Source organism: Giraffa tippelskirchi, chromosome 8 (genome assembly GCF_054371585.1).
Source record: "Giraffa tippelskirchi isolate mGirTip1 chromosome 8, T2T-mGirTip1v1.2.pri, whole genome shotgun sequence".
NCBI classification, from domain to species: Eukaryota; Metazoa; Chordata; class Mammalia; order Artiodactyla; family Giraffidae; genus Giraffa; species Giraffa tippelskirchi.
Window position 1 is genome coordinate 51,595,382 of NC_137282.1, and position 24,057 is coordinate 51,619,438.

Genomic DNA, 24,057 nt, shown 5'->3' on the forward strand with positions numbered 1-24,057 from the left:
TGCATCTCCTGTTTGGTGGTGAATTCTTTACCACTGAGCCACCAGGGAAAGTGAAAAGTGAAAGTATTAGTTGCTCAGTAGTGTCTGACTCTTTGCAAGCCCATGAACTGTATGGGTTCTGGGCTCCTCTGGACACCAGGCTCCTCTGTCTAAGGAATTCTCCAGGCAAGAATACTGGAGTGGGTAGCCATTCCCTTCTCCAGGAGATCTTCCCAACCTAGGGATCAAACCCAGGTTTCCTACGTTGCAAGCAGGCTCTTTACCATCTGAGCCACTAGGGAAGCCCTATATAGAACATTAGTAGCTGTCAAATAATTTTTCATGTGCTAATGTCTTCATGGCAGGTGAAGGAGAGGCTGCAGAAGATGGGGCCATTCCAGCCAATGAACATTTTCCTCAGACAGGAGATAGACAGGATGCAGAGGGTACTCACCCTGGTCCGAAGCACCCTGACCGAGCTGAAACTTGCCATTGATGGCACCATCGTCATGAGTGAAAATCTACGAGATGCCCTGAATTGCATGTTTGATGCCAGGATTCCTGCTCGTTGGAAGAAAGTATGTTTAAGTCAGCTCTTATCCAGCCTAATCACTTTATTGTTGTGAATAATTGTAATTGGCAAGTAAAAGCATGTACGGATAATGTGCTTAAGAGTGTTCATTTGCTTAGGGACTAATCCTCTTAGAGCTCTGTATTTTTAGATTGTAGGTAGGGAAGAAAATGAGTTAGCATCTCCCACATCTCAGGTTCTCTGCTAGGCAATTTGTATGCACTGTTTCATGTAAATCTTATAATTTATTACCCATATTTTACAGATGAGGAACTTAGGTTAGGGGAGATTAAATGTTTTCCCAGATCACACACCTTAGAAATCCAAGAATCAGAATTTAAACTCAAACTCATGGACTTCAAAGCTTGTGATGTTAGTTTTATAGACGGGGATGTTCCTAGGCACGCACACATATGTCAAAAGTCACTCCAAAGAGAAATCTGCTTCCTTGCTTTTTCTGTAAATATGTGGGTATACATCTCTCAGGGTAACAAAATAATAATTTGACAGTATTCTTACTGATTGCATATTATTAATTGTGCTAAATGACAGATGTGGGCTTTTTAAAAAATTTTTATGTAAATATAGTTGATTTAGCACAACGTTGTGTTAATTTCTGCTGTACAGCGAGGTGACTTAGTTATCTATGTGTATTCTGTTTCCATTCTTTCCATTGTGGGTGATCACAGGATGTTGGGTCTAGTTCCCTGTGCTGTGCAGTTGCAGCTTGTTGTTTATCCCCTTTATATATAACAGTTTGCATCTGCTAATCTCAAACTCCCAATCCTTCCCTCCCCCACCTCCTTCCTTGGTAACCACATTTCTTTTCTCTATGTCTGTGAGTCTGTTTTTCCCTTTCTTAGAGATGTTCATTTGTCATATTTTAGATTACACATATAAGTGATAGCATATGGTATTTGTTTTTCTCTTTCTGACTTACTTCATTTAGTGTGATAATCTCTAGGTCCATCCGTGTTGCTGCAAATGGCATTATTTCATTCTTCTGACTTTATTGTCAGTTTTGAAGCTTTTACTTTTATGTTGGATTATAGCCAGTTAACAATGTTGTGGTAGTTTCAGGTGAACAGCAAAGGGACTCAGGCATGCAAATACATGTATCCTTTCTCCCCCAAACTCCCCTCCCATCCAGGCTGAGGAATATTCCATCGTGTATGGAATATTATATATATGTATGTATATATACACCAAGATATGGGTTTTTAAAAATTTTCTTTTCCGTTATAGTTTGCCACAGGATGTTGAATGTAGTTCCCTGTCTATACAGTAGGACCCTGTTGTTTACCCATTCTGTATATAATAGTTAGTATGATAAAGAGATGTGGTTTGAAGAGATGTTTTTCTACTTGGAGAAGTAAAACGAGAACCTGAGTGTCCCTGTAGAGGAGTTGGCTGATAGTGGCACTGAGGGTGCTGAGCGTGCGGTGGGGACTTGGGAGACAGGAGGGTGGGCAACTTACAGAGATGAGACTGGGTCCTGGGGTGACTGGAACTTTTGGAGGTCAGTCAGGTAAATGAGATGGTGGGACAGGATGGGGCTAGATACCTCACCCAGGGCTTTGGCAGATTCCAAGGCAGTGGGACAGAAAGCAGTATATGGTAGCTGGGGAGTGCTGTCTTCTCATCTTGTTTGATTAACCACCATCCCATCCATCCCTCTAGACACACAGCTTAGAAACTCAGAATCAGCTTTCACCAGATCCCTTTCTCTCCTCCCCTGCAAAAAATTCATTCCCGAGACCAGAGAGTTTTCTGTATGCATCGACTCTCCTCTTGCTAGTGACCTACCTGGTCCCTGGCCATTGCGGGCTCATTCCCCACTAGACCAGCTCACCCAGCTTGGTCAGCACATGCAGTTCTGAAACAGGGTGCCAGAAGACACCCCCTCATTAATGGGTCCCTGTGCCTTCAGATCAAATGTTGTATAAACACATCTCTTTCAGTTAACACACCTGTAAAGATATGATAGAATGAGTTACCTCGTTTTAAACATTGCTGTTTAGTCACTAAGTCGGGTCTAACTCTTAGAGACCCCATGGACTGCAGCATGCCAAGCTTCCCTATCCTTTACCATCTCCCGGAGTTTGCCCAAACTCATGTCCATTGAGTTAGTGATTCCATCCAACCATCACATTATCTGTCATCCCTGTCTCCTCTTGCTCTCAATCTTTCCCAGCATCAAGGTCTTTTCCAATGAGTCACCTCTTCACATCACGTGGCTAAAGTATTGGAGCTTCAGCTTCAGCATCACTCCTTCCAATGAATATTCAGGGTTGATTTCCTTTAGGATTGGCTGATTTGATCTCCTTGCTGTCCAAGGGACTCAAAGAATCTCTTTTAAAAAAAATTTTGGCCATGCCACACTGGATGTGGAATATTAGTTCCTCGACTAGGAATTTACCACTGGACTTCCAGGGAAGTCCCACTTCCTGGAACTTAAAATCCTTTTATACAGGATTTTTTTCTACTCAATGTATTAACAGTCTTTGGGAATCTCAGTGTCTCTTGTAAACTAAGCCTATCAGTTCTCAAGCTATTTGAAATTCAAGTGGTTTATCTATTCAGGTTGATCACTACATTTATTCACACATAAAATAGTGCAGTTACAGTGAAATGTTATAAAATATGATTTGGAGATACCTTTTTCTAGTGTGACTGCTGATAATGTTGATGACATTTCCATGCCTGTTATAATAACATGAGTTCCACATGTGAATTCAGGCAGAACGTTACAGGCAATGAATGCAATTAATTTGTTGGTGGTAAGGAGACCTGTGTTTCCATTTTTATTCCCTTCATCAGAGAATATAAAAATGCCTTCTGACAGAAACTTTAGAAAATAAGTGTTGTTTGCCCCCTAAAAAATAAGTGGAGAAAGGCTTCTACATTTGTCATTCACAGAATATAAAGTGCTGTTAAGGCCATAAGCACATTTACATAAATAGAGATGCTGTTTTACAATGTATCTATTGAAAATATAGCCTAAGGAAAAATAGTTGAAGCCCATTAAATTTAATTCAATTAATTGTTTTAATTGCTTTATGGCAGAATTGATCATAACTATATTCATATGTGGAAGGAGATTTTATTGACAGCAGATGTCTTGAACAGCATGCCAAGCTGGGTTAATCTGGAATTCACATGATGATTAGTTGATTCTAACATAATAATACTTCATATTATTAAAAAGGAAGAATAATTTGACATCTTAAATGTCAGAACCCTACAGAAATTTATGCCTTAGGGACTTCTAAATTCTAAGCGTGAAATTGATATTTCATCATTTTTTTTTTTTCTGTGAATATAGTCAGTTACACAGTAGAATTGAACCTGTATAAATTCATGTTTTTGTGTTTGCATTTCAGGCATCTTGGATTTCAAGTACCTTGGGTTTCTGGTTTACTGAACTTATTGAAAGAAACTGCCAGTTTACCTCTTGGGTTTTCAATGACCGACCCCACTGCTTCTGGATGACAGGCTTTTTTAATCCTCAAGGATTTTTCACTGCAATGAGACAGGTAATAGCACTGATTTTTACCTGTTGTGTTATTACAGTTTTCCTCTGGAGGGCTTTCTTCTTTCATTATAGTTTTAATATGTAGTTTGTAATAAAGCAGAATGATTGTCTGGTTTGGGCACCAGCAGTTAACTTTGTCCTGATCATAAATCCAGCAACTTGTTCTCAGGCTGCTAGCTTAGATTTCAAAATATTTATTTTTATATTTGATTTGATTTGATATTTCTTTTAAAATTGTTATTCAGTCATGAAGTCTTCTCCAATATTTTGTAAACCCATGGACTGAAGCACGCCAGGCTTCACTTTCCTTCACTATCTCCCAGAGTTTGCTCAAACTCATGTCCATTGATTCGGTGGTGCCATCCAACCATCTCATCCTCTGTCGTCCCCTTCTCCTCCTGCCTTCAATCTTTCCCAGCATCAGGGTCTTTTCCAGTGAGTCAGCTCTTCACATCAGGTGGCCAAAGTGTTGGAGCTTCAGCTTCAGAATCAGTCCTTCCAATGAATATTCAGGGCTGATTTCCTTTAGGGTTGACTAGTTTGATCTCCTTGCAGTCCAAGGGACTCTCAAGAGTTTTCTCCACAACCACAATTTGAAAGCATCAAATTATTTGACACTGAAGTACAAATATGGTTAAATTAGGACATGGGTATTGCTTATAAGAGGATCTTTTAAAACCCTTTAAATACTATCCTACTTTTTTGAATCTGGGGCTACATTGTTATCACAATTATGTTCTTTACATTAAGACAACCCTCTAGTTGCTGATGTCATCCTTTTCTTTTGCTCTTGCCCCGAGTAGGAAATAACTCGAGCCAACAAAGGCTGGGCTCTGGACAATATGGTACTTTGCAACGAAGTCACCAAGTGGATGAAGGATGACATTTCTGCCCCTCCCACAGAGGGTGTCTATGTCTACGGCTTGTATCTTGAAGGTGCTGGCTGGGACAGGAGGAGCATGAAACTTATCGAGTCCAAGCCCAAAGTGCTCTTCGAGTTAATGCCTGTCATAAGGATTTATGCTGAAAATAACAGTAAGTTGTCTGTGCCTCCAGGGATGGTTGGTATGAAGGGGTTGGATGATGTTATGAATATAGGATCTCATTATTTTTGTTATCATGTGATAAGGATTATACTTTGTTATCAAGTAGCTTTGTATTCACATTTGTGTTTAATGAGTACTTACTGACTTCTGGGCTCTTCCTTTTTTTTTTTTAGCATTTATTTTTATTTATTTATATATATATTTTTTTATTTAGTTAGTTTTTTACTTTACAATATTGTATTGGGCTCTTCCTTGAGTGCTGCTGGGAGGCAATGGTTCTAGGTAAGTTCTTGCCTATTTAATACAGCAGATAAAATGTATAAGGATACTCATGGAGCATTAGCTAATGAGATAAGAAGCAAGTGTTTGAAATAGTTACTAACTGGTGAGAAAGGAGGGTGAGATAAGAGTGGGATGAAACTGTCAGGGGCTGGATCTCGGGAGCAGGTGGACCTGGAAGGGCTTGGAAGAATGGATGGGGCTTGAATGATGTGGTAGGCAAGTGGTGGAAAGGAGGAAAGAAGCCTTTCCAGGTGGGACTGCACAGGGCTCCTGGTCATGACTCTTCCAGCTTGGAGATTTAAGTCAGGCTGTGAAGTCTGGATTGAATTCAGGGACATTGGCTTAATTCAGTAGCTTATGGTAAAATGCTGGGTTCACATTGCAGCCTATGAATGTGACAACACTTTTATGAAACACACCTGTCAAAGCAGAAGCCTTTGACAGAGTTATCAAAGCTCTGTTTGACAAGTCTAAAAACACCTAAACTATTTTCCATTGTTGGTTTGATGTTTTCTAGAGGTTTTTGCATTTCACTCAGCTAACATCTCCTCAGGGATAACCACTGTTCACAATATGAGGACACACTGTTCATTTCACTTCTAAAAAACTATATTCCTTTTAAAATAAAATTGCACATGTTTAAGGTGCATAACATCCTTGGAGGAGGAAATGGCAACCTACTCCAGTATTCTTGCCTGGAGAATCCCATGGATAGAACAGTATGTGGGTTACAGTCCATAGGGTTGCGAAGAGTCAAACATGACTGAAGTGACTGGCCAAGTCGTATAACATGGTGATTTGATATACATGGTGAGATGATCATTATAAGCCATAAATTCATGAGGTGGCCAAGATAGTAGATCCTAAGGAAGTCCTAATTTTATGATAAAAGCACAAAGATTTTTCTTTAAAGAAGGAAGAGACAAAAATCTCTCTGTAAAGGATAATTTTTAGTATATTTATCCCTTAGATAAATACCACACTTGTAAACATAATGTATAAGCTTCGAACATTTGTTTTTTAAGCAAATGTTTGCTAGATGCCTAGTACAAACCATGGAGAAGGCAATGGCAACCCACTCCAGTACTCTTGCCTGGAAACTCCCATGGACAGAGGAGCCTGGTAGGCTGCAGTCTCTGGGGTTGCTAAGAGTCAGACACGACTGAGCGACTTCACTTTCACTTTTCACTTTCATGCTTTGGAGAAGGAAATGGCAACCCACTCCAGTGTTCTTGCCTGGAGAATCCCAGGGACGGGGGAGCCTGGTGGGCTGTCGTCTATGGGGTCACACAGAGTCGGACACGACTGAAGCGACTTAGCAGCAGCAGCAGCAGTACAAACCAGACACAACCTTACCTGCAAGAGATAAAGGTAGTTATGAACCAGATTATGCCCACAAGGGACTCACAGCCTAGTGAAGGAGACTGATAAGTAAACAAGTAATTTAAATAGAATCTGATGCATGTTATGCTAGAGATCCCTGGTGGCTCAGTGGTTAAGAATCTGCCTGCAGTGCTGGAGACCTGGGTTCCATCCCCTGCTTGGGAAGATCCCCAGAGAAGGAAATGGCAACCCACTCCAGTACTCTTGCCTGGAAACTCCCATGGACAGAGGAGCCTGGTAGGCTGCAGTCTCTGGGGTTGCTAAGAGTCAGACACGACTGAGCGACTTCACTTTCACTTTTCACTTTCATGCATTGGAGAAGGAAATGGCAACCCACTCCCGTATTCTTGCCTAGAGAATCCCATGAACAGAGGAGTCTGGCTACCGTCCATGGGGTCGCAAAGAGTCAGACGTGACTGAGGGACTAACAGATGCACATGATAAGAGATGCTCTTAGGATGTTCAGGGACTCTAGAAGGAAAGCATAACTAAGCCTGGTAGGCAGTGGAGGCTGCTTTTGAGATGTGTTTTGGAGGATGAGAATGAGAGGGCATTAGAGTCAGGCTTTTCTGGGCAGAGGGAAAGAGCTCTAGCTCACTGAGTCAGCCAAGGTATCAACCGTCTGACACACACCGCTCTATTGCTGGGGGCGCAACAGTGAGGAAAGACCACGCAGAACCCCCATTTGCACAGAGCTCCGTCTCAAGGAGGGATGGGTAACTGGAAAAGAGGCAAATATAGTCATTGCTCCTCAAGGATTCTGTATGAATTCGCCTACACTCTTAAAATTTATTTGTGACCGAAGGTTAATGCCTGTGGCACTTCATGGTTTTTCACAGACTTGTACAAAGCAGTGAAAAATCTGAACCTCCTGACGTGTGTGTTTCCAATTTAGGTGGAACAAGCCTGTGCTCTGCTTCTTGTTTCAGCTCAGACTGTAAACAAGTGCCCTTTCCATGGTCCATTTAGTGCTATGCTTTTCATAGTTTTCTATTTTTCATTGTTGAAAATGGCCCTCAAGTGTAGTGTTGAACTGCTGCCTGCTGCTTCTGAGCACAAGGAGGCTGTGATGTGCCTTATGGAGAAACCATGTGTGTTAGACAAGCTTCGTTCAGGCGTGAGTCACAGTGCTGTTGGCCTTGAGTTCAGTGTTAATGAATCAACAGAGTATATTAAAAAGATGACTTTAAACAAAAACACACATAAAGCAAGGTTATGTATTGATTGGTTTTTAAACAGAAACACACAGAAAACAAGGTTATGTATTGATCGGTTGATGAAAATCCTGTGACCAAGGGCTCTGAGGAACCTACCCTCTGTTTCTCCTAGGAGCCGTCGGTAATTTGGGCTTCATTAAACTATACATACATTGTTGTTGTTGTTTCGTTGCTAAGTTGTGTCTGTCTCTTTGCAACCCCATGGACTGTAGTCTGCCAGACTCTTCTGTCTGTGGAATTTTCCAGGCAAGAATACTGGAGTGGGTTGCCATTTCCTTCTCCAAGGGATCTTCCCAACCCAGGGATCGATTCTGGGTTTCCTGCATTGGCAGGCGGGTTCTTTACAGCTGGGCCACCAGGGAAAATAGATACATTAGTCCCGCAAATAATGAGGATGGACTGTAAATGAACAGACTGATTTCAGATAGCTCTTGTTTCTGTAAAGAAGACACACACAGGGTGTGTCAGGGAGTGAGAGAGTTCAGGCGTTCAGGGAAGAGTTTGCTGAGAAGAGAACATTGAACTAATATCCAGGGAGCATAGGCAAGCGTGCAGAGACAAGAGCTAGCAATGGAGGCACTGTGTTTGAGGAACAGAAAGACAGTGTGTAAGGGAAGGGGCACCCATGGAGATCAGAAGAGACGTGAAGGTGCCCAGCCTCCCTCTTGGTACAGAGGGTCACTCCTTACGCCCCAGCCGTGTCTGAAGGGATCCATGTGTGTGCCTGCGTTTGGGCAAACACACTACCTGGGGCTTCCTGACTTTCTAAAAAAAAAATTATTAATTTAATTTTGGCTGTGCTGGGTCTTCATTGCCGCACGGGCTTTTCTCTAATTGCGGCGAGCTGGGGCTACTCTCTAGTTGTGCTGCACAAGCTTCTCATTGAGGTGGCTGCTCTTGTTGCTGAGTCTGGGCTCTAGGGTGTGTGCGTTCAGTAGTTGGGATGCAGGGGCTTCATCGCTTCACAGGCATGTGGCATTTTCTTGAATCAAGGATAGAACCCGTGTCTCCTGCCTTAGCAGGTAGATTCTTTACCACTGAGCCACCAAGGGAGCCCCGCTTCGTGTTCATTAATCCTTATGAGGGTGTGAAGTCCCAGGGCGGTGATTATTTTATAGAATTAATAATCAAATGTTCTTTCAGCCAAAAGTAATACTTTAGAAATTTTGTTGCTACTAGTCAACACTGTTGCAAAAATATTTCCCTTATAAAGTGAAAGAAAAATCTTTCTCACATTCAGTTAGGTGTTACTTTTTTATTTCTTGTGACTAATGTGTAAAAATCCTTTGCCATGTGACGTTGAACATCTCAGCGTGGTAGTAATAAAGCAATAATTTTATAATACAGGCAGTCCTTTATGACTTAAGAACACATTTTGTGGAAGAACTGTACTTACCCTGCTGGGCATTAGTCAGTGGTGACGCTCATTAGCTGCAGGTAAGAGGGGAAATAAAAATAAGCAACAGAAAAGTGACTATGAATTCCAAAGTGCTAATAAAAAAGTAAAGAAAACTGCAGTTCTTTATTGCTTTTTTTTTTTTTGGTTTCAATAGAAGTTGGTGGAAAGTTGCTACCAAATAGCTTTGTGGTTGGAGAGGTGTTTTGTTAGTGATAGGAAATTAACATTCCATTGTTCTTTTCATCTGTTCAGTCAGTTCAGCCGATCACTCATGTCCAACACTTTTCGACCCCATGGACTGTAGCACTCCAGGCTTCCCTGTCCATCACCAACTCCCGGAGCTTGCTGAAACTCATGTCCATCAAGTCGGTGATGCCATCCAACCATCTCATCCTCTCTTATCCCTTTCTCCTCCTGCCTTCAATCTTTCCCAGCATCAAGGTCTTTTCCAGTGAGTCAGTTCTTTGCATCAGGTGGCCAAAGGATTGGAGTTCCAGCTTCAGAATCAGTCCTTCCAATGAATATTTAGGAGTGATTTCCTTCAGGATTGACTGGTTTGAACTCCTTGCTCCAAGGGACTCTCAAGAGTCTTTTCCAACACCACAGTACAAAAACATCAATTCTTTGGCCCTCAGCTTTCTTTATAGTCCAACTCTCATATCCATACATGACTACTGAAAAAACCATAGCTTTGACTAGATGGACCTTTGTCGGCAAAGTGATGTATTTGCTTTTTAATATACTGTTTAGGTTGGTCATAGCTTTCTTCCAAGGAGCAAGTGTCCTTTAATTTCATGGCTGCAATCACCATCTACAGTGATTTTGGAGCCCAAAAGAAATATAGTCTCTCATTGTTTCCACTGTTTCCCTATCTATTTGCCATGACGTGATGGGACCAGATGCCATGATCTTAGTTTTTTGAATGTTGAGTTTTAAGCCAACTTTTTCACTCTCCTCTTTCACTTTGATCAAGAGGCTCTTTTGTTCCTCTTTGCTTTCTGCCATAAGGGTGGTATCATCTGCTTATCTGAGGTTATTGATATATCTCCTCACAATCTTGATTCCAGCTTGTGCTTCATCCAGCCCAGTGTTTCTCATGATGTACTCTGCATACAAATTAAATAAGCAGGGTGACAATATACAGCCTTGATGTACTCCTTTCCCAATTTGGAACAAGTCTATTGTTCCATGTCCAGTTCTAACTGTTGCTTCTTGACCTGCATACAGACTTCTCAGGAGGCAGGTAAGGTGGGCTGGTATTCCTATCTGTTTAAGAATTTTCCAGTTTTTTGTGATCCACACAATCAAAGGCTTTGACATAGTCAATAAAGCAGAAGTAGATGTTTTTCTGGAATCCTTTTGCTTTTTCTGTGATCCAGTGGATGTTGGTAATTTGATCTCTGGTTCCTCTGCCTTTTCTAAATCCAGCTTGAACATCTGGAAGTTCACCGTTCGTGTACTGTTGAAACCTGGCTTGGAGAATTTTGAGCATTACTTTGTTAGCATGTGAGATGAATGCAATTGTGCGGTAGTTTGAACATATTTTGGCATTGCCTTTCTTTGGGATTGGAATGAAAACTGACCTTTTCCAGTCCTGTGGCCACTGCTGAGTTTTCCAAATTTGCTGGCATATTGAGTGCAGCATTTTCATAGCATTATCTTTTAGGATTTGAAATAGCTCAAATGGAATTCCATCACCTCCACTAGCTTTGTTCGTAGTGATGCTTCCTAAGGCCCACTTGACTTCACATTCCAGGATGTCTGGCTCTAAGGTGAGTGATTACACCATCATCATTATCTGGGTCGTGAAGATCTTTTTTGTATAGTTCTGTGTATTTTTGCCACCTCTTCTTAATATCTTCTGCTTCTGTTAGATCCATACTATTTCTGTCCTTTATTGTGCCCATCTTTGCATGAAATGTTCCCTTGGTATTTCTAATTTTCTTGAAAAGATCTCTAGTCTTTCCCATTCTATTGTTTTCCACTATTTCTTTGCTTTGATCACTAAGGAAGGCTTTCTCATCTCTCCTAGCTGTTCTTTGGAACTTTACACTCAATGGGTATATCTTTTCTTTTTCCCTTTGCCTTTCACTTCTCTTCTCTTCTCAGCTATTTGTAAGGCACTCTCAGACAACCATTTTGCCTTTTTACATTTCTTTTTCTTGGGGATGGTCTTGATCACTGGTCTTGTACAATGTCACGAACCTCCATCCATAGGTTCGTGATATACTGTAGATTCATACTGTATGTTTGTGACATCCATAGGTTGTTTTCATACTGTAATTTTAATTCAATTTTGATGACTAAATAGGGCTCTAATTGAGATAAAGAGGTATAATATTGCTACTGACTAGAGGACACTCCAAAGGTGTAGCATTTTAAAATTAAAACTCTTATAATGAATTGTTTTTCATGTTAATATGAAGGGCAATTTCAGTTTAAATAATTCGCCATTGAATTTTACAGACAGGACTAGTTTGTTTTTAAAGGGAAGTCTTTGTTTGTTGTTTAGTTGCTAAGTTGCATACAACTCTTTTGTGACCCCATGGACTGTAGCCCTCCAGGCTCCTCTGTCCATGGAATTCTCCAGGCGAGAATACAAGAATGGGTTGCCATGACCTTCTTCAAGGGATCTTCCTGACCCAGGGATTGAACCCGCGTCTCCTGCATTGGCAGGAGGATTCTTTACTGCTGAGCCACCGGGAAGCCCAGATATTTATTTCAACTCTAAAAATTGAGTGATATATCCCCAAATATTTATTTATGTTTCTTGTCATAGGAGAGTCACCCAAGTAGTGCTAAATACACCAAGAGAGTAAACCCACCAACACATCAAACAGTAGATCCTCTGTTATCAAAGAAAGTTGAAAAGAGGAAGGTTTAGGAAAGATCAGTGTCAGTCAGTTCAGTTGCTCAGTCCTGTCTGACTCTTTGTGACCCCATGCACTGCAGCACACCAGGCTTCCCTGTCCATCACCAACTCCAGGAGCTTGCACAAACTTATGTCCATCGAGTCAGTGGTGCCATCCAACCATCTCATCCTCTGTCATCCCCTTCTCCTCTTGCCTTCAATATTTCCCAGCATCAGGGTCTTTTCCAAAGAGTCAACTCTTTGCATCAGGTGGCCAAAGGATTGGAGCTTCAGCTTCAGCATCAGTCCTTCCAATGAATATTTAGGACTGATTCCTTTAGGATGGACTGGTTTGATCTCCTTGCAGTCCAAGGGGCTCTCAAGAGTCTTCTCCAACACCATAGTTCAAAAGCATCAATTCTTCAGTAAAGTCTTGCTTCTAGTAACTGCTGTGCTCTACCCCATGTGATGGGAAAGTGGTGATTACAATGTTTGGGGGAACAAAGTGAATCTAACTAAGTAGGTTGAGAGCATCTTAGAGTCCCTATAGCTAATGAGAATATTTCCTGCTGGAGAAAACGTGTGTCTAAGCATTGACCTGTGACCCACTCTGATCCAGCACGGTGTGTACGTGGTGCTGGGGTCGGGGTAGCCCTGAGCAGTGACCCAGAGCTGGAGACCTCCTGACACCTGAGCCCCACAGCATTTAATCCTCTTTCAGTTTGTAAACCTGGAACTCTATTAGTCTTCTGGAACCTGAGTCTGGGGAATTAGGTTTAGTGGCAAGGTAACTGTGCATATGCACACACGTGTATATGTGTGTAGAGGGAGAGAGGAGAAATCTAACACACCTTGGGTACCTACTGCATTCCAAACACTATGCTATGCCAGGCATTCACATATATTCACATTTGATCTTTGCAGCGACTCTATAAGGTGTATCATGACTATTTTGCAGATGGGGAAATACTAGGTTAGAGATATTATGTAATTTCCCTGTGATTCCTGGCTACTAAAGCTGCTATCAGAATCACCTTTGTCTGTTGTGGGTTGAATGCACATCTCTGGGAATTTCTGTGGTCGTGTTCTACTTAAGACTGTGCATGTAGGGATGAAGCTGGAAACTAAAGCCTAAATTGGACTTGAGGAAAGCGTCCCTTGTATTTTGAAGTCATGAACTAGTTTTTCTCAGGTACATAGTGAGGTAGACACAGTAAAAGGCCTCTGTCCTATAGGAACATGAGTTCTCACTTCCTAGGCCCTCCTCTCCCCATGCTGCAGGCTAAGGTGGTCTCCTCCTCGCCCCACAGTGGGGCACATGTCCTCAGGTCAAGGGCAGTGAGCCAGGAGCCTGGATATATGGGGTGCTCTCCTGGCTTTACCACCATATCACTCATGTGACTTTGGAGGAATCACAACTGCACCACAAGTGGAAGTTAGGTATCTAGTTATTTCTGGCTCATGTTTACTTCTTTCTGCAAAAAATCATGGAGGCACATACATTGAGTATGTCACACTGATGCTGAAGTTAAGAGCTTAGGCTCCCGGTCCATTCCAGCCAGATTTTCTCATCACCTGCAGCTTTGTGACCTTGGATAAGTAACTCACCTCCTTGGGTTCTTCCAATTTTCTCATCTGTTAAATAGATTTAATCATGGTACCTATCTCACTGGGTTGCTGAGAGAACAAAACTGACAATGTCCAGCACATAATTAGCATACAATAGATAATAATAAAAACAGTTACTGTTATTATTAATACAGTAACACATGCTCAGTTTCAGTTCAGTCACTCAGTCATGTTCGACACTTTGCAACCCCATGGACTGCAGCACGCCAGGCTTCCCTGTCCATCACCAGCTCCCGCAGCTTGCTCAAACTCATGTCCATTGAGTCGGTGATGCCATCACATGCTAGTTGAAGGATTAAAAGAAATATCACATACAAGAGTGCTCTATTTAATAACTCAAATGTTATTAGCAAAAGAGGGGTTATATAAAGGAATGACATAAAGAATCTCTAGGTAACTTGGTTGTTTTACATATTGGAAAGAATACATGATGTAATGATATACTAACATTTGCATGAAAAATGTAAGCTAAAGAGAGAGAGATTATACAGTTAGAAAATGAAATTTCCTCAAGGTATTTTATTGAAACCTTTAGCATCCCAAAGCATATAGCTCACCAATTTAGATAGCCTCGTCTCTCTGCTTCTCTTTCTGGAGCCCCAAGGTTTTGAACATATTTAGATGATTTGCTCTACCTACCTAGCATGCTTATTTTTGTCTTCAATTTTTTTGTCTAACCAGGGGTAATAGTTTCAGATGTTTATGTGCTTGTTTATAAAGCATCTGTCAGCACTTTTACAATGAAGTTATATTTTTGGTAGTTTCTAATCCTGCTGCAGAAGGTTGTTACATGCTGTGACTTGGCGTGGATACTGTCCCTTCTGAAGCAATTAAAAATAAATAAAATTGGATAAATATTTCAGAGAATTGCCTCTTTTACCTGCTTCCTGAAAAAGAATGCTATTTTTTTCCAACTGTATTTTTCTTCTGGGATTAAAACCCAAGTAATCAAATACTTCTCAAGGTGCAATTATTATATTTATCATTTATTTCAAATATAAGACTCTAAGGGCTTTTTTCAAGAGTTATAAAATGATTATTAGTCAAATGTGTATCAAGAAGAACAATTAGTTAAATATGTTGTATGTTATAACACATAACATGTAACAGTTATATGTTCAGACCCTAGGATTAAAGGGTTTAAGTACATCAGTTAGTATAGTTATTAATTGCACTCCTCAAATTGATTCATTCACTTATTTAATCAGAAATTTTCATTTTGTTTTTGTTGTTCAGTCACTAAGCCCTGTCCTACTCTTTGCGACCTCATGCACTGCAGCATGCTATGCTCCTCGGCCCTTCATTATCTCCCAGAGTTTGCTCAAATTCGTGTCTGTTGAGTCAGTGATGCTGTCTAACCATCTCATTCTATGCTGCCTGTTCCTCCTTTTGCCTTCAGTCTTTCCCAGCATCAGCGTCTTTTCCAGTGAGTTGGCTCTTCACATCAGGTGGCCAAAGTAATGGAGCTTCAGAGTCAACATCAGTCCTTCCAATGAATATTCAAGGTTGACTTCCTTTAAGATTGACTAGTTTGATCTCCCTGCTGTTTAAGAGACTCTCAAGAGTCTTCTCCAACACCATTCAAAAGCATCAGTTCTTCAGTGCTTAGCCTTCTTTATGGTCCAACTCTCAGATGTGTACATGACTACTTGAAAACCAATAGCTTTGATTATACGGACCTTTGTTGGCAAAGTGATATCTGCTTTTTAATACCCAAAGTTTGTTATAGCTTTCCTTCCAAGACACAAGTATCTTTTAATTTCATGACTGCAGTTACCATCTGCAATGATTTTGGAGCCCAAGAAAAGAAAATCTGTCACTGCTTCAACTTTTTCTGCTTCTATTTGCCATGAAGTGATGGGACTGGATGCCATGATCTTAGTTTTTTGAATGTTGAGTTTCCAGCCATCTTTTGCATTCTCCTCTTTTTGTTCCTCTTCACTTTCTGCCGTTGGAATGGTATCATCTGCATATCTGAGGTTGTTGATATTTCTCCCTGCAATCTTGATTGTAGCTTGTAATTCATCCAGTCAGACTTTTCTCATGATGTACTCTACATATAAGTTAAATAAGCAGGGTGACAGTATACAGCCTTGATGTACCACTTTCCCAGTTTTGAACCAGTCCATTGTTCTGTCTGGTTCTAACTGTTGCTTTTTGTCCTGCATACAGGTTTCTTAGGAGGCAGGTCAGGTGGTCTGGTTTTCCCATCTCTTTCAGAATTTTGTACAGTTTGTTGTGATCCATACAGTCAAAGACTATAGCATAGTCAATGAAACAGAAGTAGCTGTTTTTCTGGAATTCTCTTGCTTTCTCTATGATCCAGCATATGTTGGCAGTTTGATCTCTGGTTCCTCTGCCTTTTCTAAATCCAGCTTGTACATCTGGAAGTTCTCGATTCACATACTGCTGAAGCCTAGCTTGAAGAATATTTAGCATAACCACACTAGCATGTGAAATGAGCGCAATTTTGTGGTAGTTTGAACATTCTTTGACTTTGCCCTTCTTTGGGATTGGAATGAAAACTGACCTTTTCCAGTCCTGTGGCCACTGCTGAGTTTTCCAAATTTGCTGACATATTGAGTGCAGCATTTTCACAGCATCATCTTTTAGGATTTGAAATAGCTCAGCTAGAATTTCATGTTAGCCTTATTACTTATGATATTCTCATGGTGATTAAAAAATAGTAACTAGACTTAAAAATTAGGTATTACATTAACTTATATGGCTTCTAATAGTTAATTTCATGGAATTAAGCAAATGCATAATTTTCGAGTACTGTAAAATATCTGTGACATTGTTTTAGAACAGAATTTCTCAACCTTGGTGTTGGTGACACTTTTGGCACAGATAAGTCTTGTTTTGAGGGACTGTCTTGTGCATTACAGGATGTCAGCAGTGTCCCTGGCCTCTAGCCACCAGTTGCCAGTAGCACCTTCTCAGTTGTGATAACTAAATAACCAAATATGTATCTAGATATTAGTAAAAAAAAATCACACCTGGTTAAGATATCACACGTGGCTTTAAACTACTTTCACTGAAACTTTTGTTAAGTGCTAGCATATGCAAATGTTTAATTTCTTCCAATAAAATGAATTGAATTTATAGTGGAGAGGCTTCCAGGTGGCTTCCCATTGGCAGTTGGAGTCACAGGAGACATGGATTCTATCCCTTGGATGGAACGATCTCCTGGAGAAGGAAATGACAACCCGCTCCAGTATTCTTGCCTGAAAAGTCCTATGGACAGAGGAACCTGGTTGGCTACAGTCCATGGAGTATCAAAGAGTTGGATAATACTAACATACACACACAAACACATGGCACAGCAGGTTGAAAGTTTTATTGGGTCAAAAAATAAGACTTTAGCTGCTGGTGCTGCCTTGTTTTTTGATGTGTTAAGAAAAGCTGAATTATTGAGGAAATTAGTTTTTGGGAAATAAGTTCAAGATCACTAATATATTAATATTGCATTTTGAACGTTCTATATTTATAACACTATTTCTCCAAAGTTATCCTCTTAGTTAAATGTGCTTTCATCTCAGTAGTTATGTTAGGGTCATTTATAACGTTGGCCTTCCAGTGAAGTACACGGAGGAAGGCAGACATAACTTCTATCCTGAAATAGTTTATAGTCTGGGAGAGAAAAAGGAATAATATACTGCTTCCAAAGATGGATGTTACAAGATGTGCAAATAAACTATTATGGGTGGAGTGGATTTAACAGGAAACTACTGAAGCTTAAATTCCTGGGCTACTCAATACAGAGGCTTTTTCCAAAACTTAATTTGGTATTTGCAAATTATGCTCTTTTTCTTAAAATAAGCTCCTTCTCCAAACTGTATAAGTTTGAAGTCACAAAAGCTCTGCATCCGTCCTCAGCACAGGGATTCCAGGGCTGGAGAGAATGCCTAAGAGAGGACCTGTACAGGATGGATACAGAGATTGTCTCTCATGACAGATGTGATCGTGGAGATTCCATGGATTATTCACCTACTCCAGAACAGTAGATTGACTTAGAGAGCTGAACTGTGCCGTGGCTCTCTGCTTCCCACCATTTGTATTTCTCTACACACGTGGAGAACTCACACCTGGTAGGGTTGGGGAACATCCTCTGTCCTGTGATTTCCAATGCGGTTTGGTAGTAGTTTAGTCACTACATCGTGTCCAACTCTGTGCAACTCTATGGACTGTAACCCTCCAGGCTCCTCTATCCATGGGATTTCCCAGGCAAGAATACTGGAGTGGGTAGTCATTTCCTTCTCCAGGGGATCTTCCTGACCCAGGGGTCAAACCCAAGTCTCCTGCATTGCAGGCAGATTCTTTATGGACTGACCTACCAGGGAAGCCCAATGTGGTTTGGACTATGGCAAAAAAGATTGAAGAAGGGATTTTGCAATAATAATAGTGAAGTAACAGTGAGCATTGGTGCTGGGTATCTGACTACTAAAAGGGACAGGTGCCTTTTGCCAAAGGCAAACCATATGCGATAAACAAAGAAGATGTGAGGGCACAAGATTTTGCGGGGGGAGGGGGGGAGGCATGAGGGCAGGGTCGAGGTGCAAAGTTGAATAGACAGGTGGAAAGGAGAGAGAGGAAGCAGTGGGTGGTCAGGTCGCATGGACTGGGGTTAGTGTCAAGGTCGTGGAACAAGAGGTGGGTGGGGTAAATGTGAGGCCATCTGGGTATCTTGTCACACGCCCCCTGGGAATACTTTGATAGCATCTGCCTCACATCTAGGGATTGCCTGACCTCAGGAGGAATTTCCCTCTTTCTGCCAAGCCCATCGTGACCTTCCAGATGCACACACTTGGCTCTGCACTCTCTTGGGGGATGCATGAATGAGAAATTCACCAAGATTTTTGATGGTTTTTGTTGTAGCTGTGAGAGATCCTCGGTTATACTCTTGTCCTATCTACAAGAAGCCGGTCCGAACAGACTTGAACTACATCGCTGCTGTAGACCTCAGGACGGCCCAGGCCCCCGAACACTGGGTGCTGCGTGGAGTTGCCCTCCTCTGCGATGTCAAGTAATGTGGGGTGTGTCCCTCACCCAGTAAATGCAGGATCCAGAGTATTACAAGCACTGTTCTTCCGTATGGACATTGTGTACATCAGGTTGATTGTACGGTATGTGAATTGCATCAGTGCTCCCTGCTCCTTCGCTGGATGCTTGCTTATATTTAGTCTGTTTCACCGTTAATGACCGATCACTGTGTTTTTTGAAAAGCTATTTGGTGATTTAGAAGTAAGATTTATAACTTTCTAATCAAGCTTGGCCCTCAAATCTAGAGTAATATGTTTTCTTCTTTCAATGCCAAAGACTGACTAGGGTAAATAGATGGTATTAGTATTTCCCTGGAAGGGATTATTCTCCTGTTAATGTGGTTCTGGTGACAGCCCAGTTCTCTAAGGTAAAATGACAAGTTTGTGCTAATTCTGTTTCTGTTGCCTTTTGCATTTAGGTCAGGTAAGAGATTTGTTTTCATGACTGAAGTTGCCAGTTAAATAGATCTAAAAAATGGAAGGAAATAGAATGGTGGATTAAGAATGTGAATAGATGAATAGACAATGCATGTAATCCTATAGAATAAACATATGGAATAGTGTTCAACTCCACTGATAATTACTAAAGAGCAACACTTATATTTGTTATAATTAAAAAAAATTAAAGCTAAAAGTGAATTGTGGTGAGGTCTTTGTAAAAGTGATACATTCAGACTCCTTGAACAATAGAAATCAACCCATCCTTTTTGTAAAATGATTAAATAACTAAGCACAGAAGGAATCATAAAAACATTCACATGCTTTGACCCTTATTTTCTCTCCTAGAAATCTACCAAGGAAACAATTTGAAAGACTGAAAAAAATGATATATAAAAATGTATTTAATAACATAAAAATAATAAATGCCCCTGAAGGTAAAATATAAGTCTATGCTTAAGGAAATTAGAGGATATTAAACAGCCATGAAAAACAATGGTGAAGATTTCATAATGTAGAAATGATGAGCACAGGCTGTTAAGTGAAAGATAGAGTTAACAAAATAATTGAGTATTATAACTAAAATGTATTTGGTATGGACACAAATTAGAAGATAAGTGGAAAAATAAAGACAGATATGATCAAATGGTAAAGGTTTCAGTTGACTTGAAAAAATGTAATGATTGGAAGAAAAAATAGGAAAAGGATAAAAGTCTTAGATAGTGGGTGAAAACTTCACATGATCTTTTATTAATTAGGAAAAATATTATCTAAGGGACTTTTCACATATTTTTACTTTAAATCATGACTATAAATTAATTATACACTTTCATCTATAACCTGTTAACTTGGGAACTTGGTCAGTGCTAAGGTAGAACTGCAGCTTAGAATTGGTTAACTTCAGATCTGCATAACTTCAGGTGTCTGATGATAAAGGGTTTTATAGGGAGGAAAGATTACAAGGAGACCAGTGTGGGTCCCTTACACTAGGACTTGCTCTGTGATGGGTATCATTTTATTTTAATTATGATGAGAATTAGACCTGAGTGGTTCACATGACATCTACCCATCTTGGACAATACTATTTTCATTTGAGCGGCTTCTTTTGGTCTGCATTAATGTATCAGTTGAATTGTGTGAATTGCGGTAAAACCATCATTTTATTTGGGATAATAAATAATGAAAATGTATAAATAATGTAGATTAATAAAAGTTGTTAATGAATGTCTGAATTGTAATCACTCTTTGTAAACAAAGGGGTGAATTCCACTGCTGCTGCTGCTGCTAAGTCGCTTCAGTCGTGTCCGACTCTGTGCAACCCCATAGACGGCAGCCCACTAGGCTCCCCGGTCCCTGGGATTCTCCAGGCAAGAATACTGGAGTGGGTTGCCATTTCCTTCTCCAACGCATGAAAGTCAAAAGTGAAAGTGAAGTCGCTCAGTCGTGTCCGACTCTTAGTGACCCCATGGACTGCAACCTACCAGGCTCCTCTGTCCATGGGATTTTCTAGGCAAGAGTACTGGAGTGGGTTGCCATTGCCTTATCCAGAGTTCCATTGAGTATTCAGAAATAAGCTTTTAAAACTGGATTTTTTTAATCCAATAACTTGAAAATGTGTAATTCATATAATTTTGTGATCTACTTCATTGGTATATATGTATGAGTTTTGGAGACCCAAAATAGAAAAGAACACCATGAAAACAGTTAGAAAACTTTAGGAACTAATTCATCAGGGAGACTTCCGTGGTGATCTGGTGGTTAATAATCCACCTTGAAATGCAGGGTTCGTGGGGTTTGATCCCTGGTTAGGGAACTAAGATCCCACCTGCCTCAGGACAACTAAGCCCAGGTGCCTCAACTACTGAAGAACGAGTTCTCCGGAGCCCTCACGCTGCAGTGACTGAGCCTGTGCACCACAACTAGAGTCTGTAATGGAAGATCCTGTGTGATACAAGGAAGATCCCTCATGCTGCAACTACAACCTGACACAGCTGAATTCAGTTCAGTCAGTTGCTCAGTCGTGTCCGATTCTTTGACCCCATGGACTGCAGCATGCCAGCCTTCCCTGTCCTTCACCAACTCCCAGAGCTTACTCAAATTCATGTCCATGAAGTTGGTGATGCCATCCAACCATCTCATCCTCTGTTGTCCCCTTCTCTTCTGCCTTCACTCTTTCCCAGCATCAGGGTCTTTTCCAATGAGTCAGTTCATCATATCAGGTGGCCAAAGTACTAGAGTTTCAGCTTCAGTATCTGTCCTTCCAATGAGTATTCAGGACTGATTTCCTTTAGGATGGACTGGTTGGATCTCCTTGCAGTCCAAGGGACTCTCAAGAGTCTTCTCCAACACCACAGTTCAAAAACATCAATTCTTCAGCAACTCAGCTTTCTTCATGGTCCAACTCTCACATCCATACATGACTACTGGAAAAGCTGAATTAATTAATTTTAAAAATTCAACAAGAAACATCCCTGAAACACGGAGGAGCCAGTGAGGCCCCTCCTGCTTCACCTCCACCCCCTACCCCCAGCTCCTACCCATTGAAGGGCACTCAATATTCTACTGAACTGGGGACCAGAGAGGACCAACTGACTGAATCTTCAGGTTGATGGAGAGAGTCGCTGACTGCTTTGGATGTAGAGAAAGCTACAGTGGAGATGTTGTTGCATTTCAGGGTGATAGACCCATTTTTTTCATCTGTATCAATATTGATTTACTTAAAAAAGTATTTTTTTTTTTGCACCTCCTCTTTGTCAGGCACTCTGGTGCCCTGGTGGGAGGATGGCGGGAAAAAATTCTCACAGTCCCTGATTTCATGGAATTCGTGGAGGAGGACCCAGCAACCTACTCCAGTATTCCTGCCTGGAGAACCCCATGGACAGAGGAACCCGGCAGGCTACAGTCCATGAGGTCACACACAGTCGGACAAGACTGAAGCCACTTAGCACATGCACAGAAGAGGACTAGACACAGAAACTAAGCAGTTATCCAGGCACATCATTTTATATGATCTCAGTGTATGGTTGGATAACCTGATGTGTGGGTGACACATAGAAAAAGATATAGGGACTTCCCTGGTGGTGCAGTGGTCAAGACTCTGCTCTTCCAATCCAGGGGGCATGGGGTTCCATTGCTGGCCAGGGAACTAAGATCCCACATGCCAAGTGGTGTGACCATAAGATTTTTTTTTAAAAAGACAGAAAAATATATAAAGATAAGGGGTTGAAGGAAACGGCAATCCACTCCAGTATTCTTGCCTGGAGAATTCCATGGACAGAGGAGCCTGCTGGGCTGCAGTCCACGGGGTCATAGAGTTGGACACGACTGAGCGATTAACACACTAAGTGCTATGAAGGAAGCACTGGATTCCATGAGAGAGCTGGTAGCTATTCATGGGTCTTGGGTTAGCAGGTAGAAGCCACGCTATAGCGTCCCCATTTATTTTTTTAATTGTACTATTATTTTTTTACAATTATTATTATTATTATTATTTTTGAACTAAGAGACCAGCCTGGAATACAGGCTGAGAAGGGCTACTTTCTAAGTAAAACTGCAAACCTTGTTCTGATTGCTGCCAACTCCAGCACAGTGGCTGATGGACACTCGGTGTTTCTAAGTCACTGGAGCGAGAAGTACTTCTTTGTATTAAATGCTTGTTAGCAATGGAAAATCTTGTAAATAATTCAACATTAAGAGGCATGAAGAGACAAACCACAAATGTTACAGTTACATAGCTTGTAGGATTCTCCAGTTTAGATAAAATACAGTGTCAACAATATCTTTCTCAATGATAAATGCTGTTCAATGTTATGGCATTATTAAAAAATTAAATATGCCAATGCATCCTGCTAATGTAGTTTATAAAATTTTTGCAACTCAAAAATCTTTAGTGATCATAAAAATAATTTTATATTAATACATGAGCCATTTTCTCTTAAAGATACAATTTTCGCTCACCTCCAAATCGGCAACACAATTTTTTCCCCCATGTCAGGCCCTGGTGAGGTCCATGATCACTTTTACCTTTAAAATACTGTACTCTTGCAAGTATTAGTGAAACGAAGTAGGATCCTATGGTCCTTGTTGCCCAGGTCCTCTGCCTGCCTATTGTCCATGGAAAAACTTTAGCCAAAGAATAAGTTAAATCAGAGAAGTGAGAACATGCAGAGAGAAAGGAAAACAGTCAAAGGAGACCAAATAATAATAGTTTAGTCATTAGGCATAGTCAGGAACTTTTAGTTCCTTCTCAAGGGCTATAGATAATATTTTGAGCCATATCCTGTGAGCTGTCTCATAGATACTGAAATCCCTACCTGGTGGTGAAGTTAACTACATGATGACCAGACTGTAGCCGTGATGTGTGTGTTAGTCGTTCAGCTGTGTCCGATTCTTTACAACCCCGTGGACCATAGCCCGCCAGGCTCCTCCATCCATGGGATTCTCCAGGCAAGAACACTGGAGTGGGTTGCCATTCCCTTCTCCACGGGATCTTCCCGACCCAGGAATTGAACCTGGGTCTCCTGCCTTGTCTGAGCCACCAAACTTCAAAGCAGGAATGAAAAAGAACCATTGAGAATGTCAAGAAACCCTTCACTTCCCTGGGGTCTTGCTCTCTGCCTCCGTCTTTGAAGGTGTTGCCTCTGAGATAGCGGTTCTCAAACTGTGTGCCTGGGGAACCCAGATGT

At 41.0% G+C, this 24,057-nt stretch overlaps 1 protein-coding gene across 1 annotated transcript in view; it reads left to right on the forward strand.

Moving 5' to 3' along the window:
• The window catches only part of DNAH5 (dynein axonemal heavy chain 5), a 310,603-nt gene extending 291,512 nt beyond the window's left edge, over positions 1 to 19,091 (forward strand). Inside the window, exons 76-79 of the mRNA XM_081520843.1 lie at positions 345 to 557; positions 3,934 to 4,086; positions 4,889 to 5,120; positions 18,771 to 19,091. Coding sequence (XP_081376969.1) covers positions 345 to 557; positions 3,934 to 4,086; positions 4,889 to 5,120; positions 18,771 to 18,922 — 750 coding nt within the window. The 3' untranslated portion in view covers positions 18,923 to 19,091. The remainder of the gene's footprint in view (positions 1 to 344; positions 558 to 3,933; positions 4,087 to 4,888; positions 5,121 to 18,770) is intronic.
• Positions 19,092 to 24,057: the final 4,966 nt, after the last annotated feature.